Raw genomic sequence first — 7,562 nt, forward strand, 5'->3', positions numbered from 1 at the left:
TTTGGCTGGATTGGAATTCCTCGAAATATAATGTCCAGAAACCATTTTAATTACAGTTTTCTGTTGCACTAATAATACTTATGCCTTTTTTCATCAATGGCTTAATGGTTAGTTGTTTTGAAATATACATTTTTTTCTAATTTTACACTTGTTAGTTTTATTTTTAAATACATTTGTCTCACTGAGAAAAATATTTTTGATTTTACATTCTAATTTTCAAAGAATTTTTTTTTCATACTTCTTATATTAAGCTGAAGATATTCCTTCCAATACTTTGTTCTGTAGGTCACATGTATTTCTGCAATTTTTTTCACTATCATTTTCATTCAATTTTAAAAACCATTTTTATATTCTTAAAAACACTTAATCCAGCATATTTTAAGCTAACCTAATGAAAACCAGTGTGAATTCAAATTATGTTTTAAATAGTATATATAATTCTAAGTTTATATCTATAATGAGAAATTAAGTCAAATACTTAAGCCAATTCCTTATCTGGAAAAGTCTCAAGAGTAGGTAGCATATGCAGGTATTTAAAAATTGATCTAGCCCTTGAAAAAAGTAAAGAAAACTATTATATGGAGCTGAGAAAAATCACCATTTGTCTTTTTAATATACTCCAACACACACACACACCCATACACCCCAAAATATAGTTGTATATATTGGGTGGGGTTGTGGAATATGATGTCTCAGAATTATTTTAATATTTATTGCAATAATTGATAATAATTTACCAAATTTTTCACATAACTAGTAACTTTATTTTTCCTGAAAATCACCAACTCATATCTTCTGTCAATTTGTTAACTGGGGAATACTTTTTATATTCCTATATTTGATTCAGTTCCCTATTTATCTATGAAATGAGATGTTCTTGAAAGACATATGGTACAAATATATACATACACACACACACACACACACACACACATATTACTCTGTGTTGCTTTTCTCCTAATTAATTACATTTTTGTGCAAAACATTTTTAATTTCCTGTAAATTTTTTTTTCATTAGGTTTCCTGCGATTCTTTTTATCTCTTATTTGGTCACAAATTCTTCCCTTATAAATAGATCCAACAGGTCTATTCTTCCATGCTCCTTCAATTTAAGTATATTAACATCCTTTATGTCAAAATCATTTGTCTTTTGTAATGTTACTTTTTTTAACTTCCTTTTTTATATATAGCTTTTTATTTACAAGATATATGCACACGTATTTTTTCAGCATTGACAATTGAAAAACCTTTTGCTCCAATTTTTCCCTTTCCTTCCCCCCACCACCTCCCCCAGATGGCAGGTTGACCAATACATGTTAAATATGTTAAAGTCTAAGTTAAATGCTATATATATATATATTCACACACACACACACACACACACACACACACACACACACAAATACATGTCTACAAAGTTATTTTGCTGTACAGAAAGAATTGGACTTTGAAATAATGTACAATTAACCTGTGAAGAAAATAAAAAAATGCAGGCAGAGAAAAATAGAGGAATTGGGAATTCTATGTAGTGGTTTATAGTCATCTCCCAGAGTTCTTACGCTGGGTATTCTAATGTTATCTTAATATTTGGTATATTATGGTGGTCTATAGCTAAACTGCTTTACAGTTTTGCCTACAAATTTTCTCAAATGGTGCATTGTATTCTGAAAGCTAGCATCTTTAGGTTTATCAAAGTCTGGATTACCAAGGTCCTTATTGTGTATTGTGTAATACACACAATATGTATATTGTGTCTTTAACCTATTCCTCTGAACTAGTACTTTATTTCTTAGCCACTACTACTTTGTCATCTAGTTTATAATCTGCTGTTGCAAAACTAGCTTTTTTTTCCCATTGGACTGTCTGGATATTCTTGGCTTTTGTTGTTCCAGATGATTTCTATGTGATTTTGTTTTAATCCCCATAAAATGTTACTTTGGAAATTTCATTCCTTTGACACTGAAAAAATTAAATAACTTCAGAACAAGCATCTTTTTATTAATCTTTGGTTTTCAACTCTTTCTTTACTCTTTCTAGTTGTGGGATCAAAATGATATTTGGATCATAAAACACATTTGTATAGCTACTTTTTAATCTATTTTTTCAAATGCTTTATATAATAGTGTGGTAAATTGTTCTAGAGAATTGTAATAGAATTCACTTATAGGAGACAGCTGAATGGTACAGTGGAAAGAGCACTGCTCTTGGAGTCACAAGGACCTGAGTTCCAACCTGCTCACTTCCTAGCTGTGTGGCTCTGGCAAGTCACTTAACACTAACTGGCTTGCTAATAAAAGGAAACTTTCCAACATGACAACTTAACCACCTTTCCCAATCTTGCTCCTTACATGACTCCACGGACAAAATCAGGATAAATAGACGCATGACTCAGTAGCAGTTTCAATTCCATTGTACCTGAAATGAACAGGAAAAGGAGCTGATGAGGTAGGTTCCTTAAGACTCCCTACCTCCTCATGTTTAAAGCGTCATTTCATCCACTAATAAAATACAATAATAAAATACAATACAATATTGAAAATACAGCAAGGGGCCACCATAATCCTGGAAACAGCAAAATACATATCCCTGAGTTCAAATGTGGCCTCAGAAATTTTCTAGTCATATGACCCTAGAAAAGTCATTTAACCTCAATTGGCCTCTCAAAAACTACAAACCTCCCACCCCGCCCAAACAGAAAAAAATCCACCACCAACAAAAGGACAACAACAACAGCAACAACAACAACAACAACAACAACAACAACAACAACAACAAAAACCCACAAAGCAGGATCCACTTGTAAATGTAACTAGTTGAGGGGATCTTGTCTTAAGAAATTTGTTAAAAGTTAGTTCAATTACTTTGTCCATGATACTGTTGCTGTTGTGGTAGATATTGTTATTGTTATACAGTTGTGTCTCATTCTGTGACTCAGACCACAGTACACCAACTTCTTCTCTCCTCTATTATCTCTCAAGGATTGCCCAAGGTCTTCTTTATCTCCCTGATACTGTCCATCCATCTTCTTTTCTCCTATATACTTTTTCCCCCTGCAGTATTGCTTGATAGCAGCATCTGTTCCAGTGAGTTCCATCTTTCCATTGTGTACACTGATTTTTAAAGATCATGCTTCAATATTTGACCCTCTAGGGAATAATCTCAATTGATTTCTGGAACAATTGATATATTTACCATTTATTGTCCCAGGGACTGTCAAAAATCCTTTCCTGACCCATAATTCCAAAGTGTCAATTCTGGAGGGCTCAGAATTCTCTACATTCAACCCTCAAAAGCTGAGTTTTACCAAGTTCAGCTGAATTTGGGTCTCCTTTCCCTATGTCATTGAATTACATTTTTATTTTTTTTTTAACAAATTTCAAATGATTTCAATGACTGCAGTTGATAATATGGTTTGAGGTTTGTGAATTTCATTTTTTCCCTTTTCTCTTGATATTTTCTTCCACATTTCCCTTTATATTTCAGATCAAACATTTCTTCAGATGAATTGAGTTTAAATAGTATTAGATATTTGAATATTTGGTAATCTCTAAACTGACTTTCCTAGTGTGGCCTTTACTTATTTGCTAACATATCAATCAAACTGCCAAAGTTTATTTCATAAATTGGCAATTTCACAGAATAAGTAAATTAATTTATGTATTCTCTTCACTGAATTATATTGATTAGTCTAATCATGAACAATTAAAATTTATCCAGTTACTTAATTCTTTCTGTATTTGTGGGAAGAGTTTTCTCAGACTCTCAAATGTTTTATACTGTCTATAATGTTATTAACAAAAATGTGTCTTTCTCTGGCTTCCTACATCATTTGGTGATTAACAAACAGAAATGTTAATGAATTGTGTGGCTTTATCTCTGGTCCTGCCATTTTGCTGAAATGACTCATTATTTCAATTTGTTTTTAAGTTGGCTTTCTAGAGTTTACTAGGCACAAAATCATATCATCTGCAAAAAGTGACAGACACATTTTGAGATCTTCTTGATCCTCAGGAAGACCTTGATGTGTTAAACTTAACTCATTGACACAGGGATGGGAAATTGTAAGGGCCTACTTCTGAAATTAAGACAATTAAAGTTTTCCCAGGCTAATGGGGATGGAGAATATTCTGGCCTAGACAAGAGGATTTGGAACTGGAGAAACCAGGAGTTCATGGCAAGACATATCTTCCATTTGGTCTGGGAATAAGATGATACTCATTTCCTGTCAAGAAAAGCACAAAGGACTGAATTCCAAAGTTTTTAAATGTATAGAAGGCAAAGGAATTGTAGTTTTATGGAATATTTGGGAATGAGAGAAGAAGAGAGCCGGAAACTCTGAGAATGTCTGGAGTGCCAGGTTGGGAACACTAGATTCAGACAGTTTCTAAAATCGCCTAGGAATCAGTTCTTGAAGTTTTGTCCTTCCTCTCTTCAGATTTTTACTTTTCTTTTATATTATTTCTGGAAGAGCACTGACTTGTAAATTTCTCTATTATCAACCTGGGGAATATCCTATTGCTTGTGAATGGAATATTCATTTTTAAAAAGAAAGAAAGAACAGAGATCTGGGCAGGGGAGTTTTTGGAAATCTTTTCTTTATTGCAGAAATATTAGTGGTTCTCAAAAAAAATACCACATTCTATACCCTGTGGTTGATAGTTATAGTGGTATCTTTTTTAAAAGAGAATGTCACAGAATTTCAGCCATCACTTTCCCTTTGAAATATCTAAACCCAGAAAGTATATTCAAAGATCGCAGGAAAAGGAATGAGGTGATAGGTTGCAATAATGGAGATGCAATGAATAAATAATATAACCATTTAAATATTCTAATTGAAGTAGTTTCCTTGAAGAAAGAAAAGAATATTATTACTCCTGCATTATTATTGTCTCATTTTTATTATTCCATGACAATCAATTACTTATATGGCCAAGGTATTGTTATAAGATGTATTTGATGGAAATATAAGTAAGGCTTTGGAACAGATTTCTTGATCCAATGATCACGCTACAGTTACATAATTGATGGAAAAATGAGAGGCTAAATGACTTCTAATACATATTCACTGGTTAGAAACCATTCTCTTCAGCAAATTAATTAGCATTTTCCCATAAATCTTCTCTCAGAGCTATGTTCAATAAGCTCAAAAATAATTGTTAATGATATAATTCAAGCAACCTGGGGGAAAATTAAAGTTCTAATATTCCAAGTAACAAATAAATGATTCAAAATGCTGGATGGACTTATTAAAGATTAGAATTGGAACCCAGACAGTCATTTACTTAAATTCCACAACTATTTTCCAGCAATATTTAAAAATGTCATTCACATATTGTTTGCTATCTGGAAACTAATTCAAAACAGCAAGTGATCCCATTCTTCTATTCTTAAATCAGGATGCTTTCAAAATGCTATTATATTCAAATAAAAAACAATGAAGAATATTACAGGAAACAGAGACAAATGAATCAGATGCATTTAAGATTTTATTATGACTATCTGATCAAAAGTCTTCCTTGACTGTATGTGGTGAGCTTGAGAAGACCTGACTTCTCAAGCAGTAAGTTTCTTTTTAAGTATCCCCTGAGTATTTTGTTCTGATCTTAGAAGGATCATAAAGCACTTGGGAGCAAAGATGCAAGCGAGAATCCCAGCACTGGAGGTCAAGATGGCAAAGACTTCCAAGGCCACAATGGCCTTGCCCTTGGAGCTCTGGTACGAGGGCAGGAAGGAGATCCAGACGCTGCAGAACACAAGCATGCTGAAGGTCAGGAACTTGGCTTCGTTGAAAGTGTCCGGCAGGTTCCTGGCCAGGAAAGCCACGGTGAAGCTCGCCAAGGCCAGCAAGGCCATGTAGCCCAGGACACAGTAGAAGACGAGGAGGGAGCCTTCATTGCACTGGATGATAATGGAGCCAGGCTCAGAGTGGATGTCCATCTCCAGGAAGGGAGGGTATGTCCCAAGCCAGATGCCACAGAGACACATTTGGATGAGGGTGCAGGTGAAAATGAGAGAGTAAGATGCTGTGGATCCCAGCCAGCTCCGGAGTCTGCTCCCAGGTTTGGTGGCCCTGAAGGCCAGAACCACAGTGATGGTTTTAGCCAAAATGGAGGAAACGGCCACTGTGAAGACAACTGCAAATGTGGTTTGTCGCAGCAGGCAGGTGGCTGTGGTAGGATGGCCGATGAAGAGCAAGGAGCAGAGGAAGCAGAGGCTGAGGGAGACCAGCAGAGTGTAGCTGAGACTGCGGTTATTGGCTTTGACTATGGGGGTGTCCCTGTGCTTCAGAAAGACCCCCAGGACCAACACAGTAAGGAGGGAGAAGCAGATGGCTGCACAGGCCAGAGTCATTCCCAGAGGTTCCTCATAGGCCAGGAAGGTCACAATCCTGGGGAGGCAGCGATCTCTTTCCCTATTAGGATATTGATCTTCAGGGCACTGCAGGCACTCCTCTGCATCTGTGAACAACAATAAAATCATGCTATATCCTAGACTGATCAGTTTTTTGTTTCCTATAAAGCACGGTGTTATTCTTTTCACGTCAAGTTCAGTGTCATTTTTAGACTTCTTCTAATTCAAAGGGACAAGAGTTTTAGAGCCCGAATAAGGTAAAGACACATGTCAGTATCATCATTTCTCCACATATAGATTAAATAATGTGTTAAATGTATTTATTCCATAACATAGCTTTATTAAACAACAAATTAAATTCTCGACTATCCATTTCAATTTGAAATCACCTACAATGAGTCCTGAATGATCACTTTATAGATAATCCAATGTAGTATTTCTGAAAATTTTATCATGGATGAAAGCCAAGGACTAGTTTTAAAAATTAGACTAAAAAGACTTTTTGATGTGTTTTTCTCAAAGTAAGGTTACAACTACAAATCTTCATTCATTTTCCAGTTTCTAGCCACTTCAAATAGGGCTGCTACAAACATTTTGGCATATACAGGTCCCTTTCCCTTCTTTAGTATTTCTTTGGGATATAAGCCCAATAGAAACACTGCTGGATCAAAGGGTATGCACAATTTGATAATTTTTTGGGCATAATTCCAGATTGCTCTCCAGAATGGTTGGATTCGTTCACAACTCCACCAACAATGCATCAGTGTCCCAGTTTTCCCGCATCCCCTCCAACATTCATCATTATTTTTTCCTGTCATCTTAGCCAATCTGACAGGTGTGTAGTGGTATCTCAGAGTTGTCTTAATTTGCATTTCTCTGATCAATAATGAATTGGAACACTCTTTCATATGAGTGGTAATAGTTTCAATTTCATCCTCTGAAAATTGTCTGTCCATATCCTTTGACCATTTATCAATTGGAGAATGGCTTGATTTCTTATAAATTTGAGTCAGTTCTCTATATATTTTAGAAATGAGGCCTTTATCAGAACCTTTAACTGTGAAGATGTTTTCCCAGTTTGTTGCTTCCCTTCTAATCTTGTTTGCATTAGTTTTGTTTGTACAAAGGCTTTTTAATTTGATGTAATCAAAATTTTCTATTTTGTGATCAGTAATGGTCTCTAGTTCATCTTTGGTCACAAATTTTTTTCT

At 35.0% G+C, this 7,562-nt stretch overlaps 1 protein-coding gene across 1 annotated transcript in view; it reads right to left on the bottom strand.

The window, feature by feature from the left end:
- Positions 1 to 5,553: 5,553 nt before the first annotated feature.
- The window catches only part of LOC127541687 (vomeronasal type-2 receptor 26-like), a 70,545-nt gene continuing 68,536 nt past the window's right edge, over positions 5,554 to 7,562 (bottom strand). The window contains exons 4-5 of the mRNA XM_051966902.1: positions 6,541 to 6,570; positions 5,554 to 6,450 (exon numbers count right to left, since the gene is read on the bottom strand). Coding sequence (XP_051822862.1) covers positions 5,554 to 6,450; positions 6,541 to 6,570 — 927 coding nt within the window. The remainder of the gene's footprint in view (positions 6,451 to 6,540; positions 6,571 to 7,562) is intronic.

This window comes from Antechinus flavipes, chromosome 6, assembly GCF_016432865.1.
Source record: "Antechinus flavipes isolate AdamAnt ecotype Samford, QLD, Australia chromosome 6, AdamAnt_v2, whole genome shotgun sequence".
In the NCBI taxonomy this organism is placed as follows: domain Eukaryota; kingdom Metazoa; phylum Chordata; class Mammalia; order Dasyuromorphia; family Dasyuridae; genus Antechinus; species Antechinus flavipes.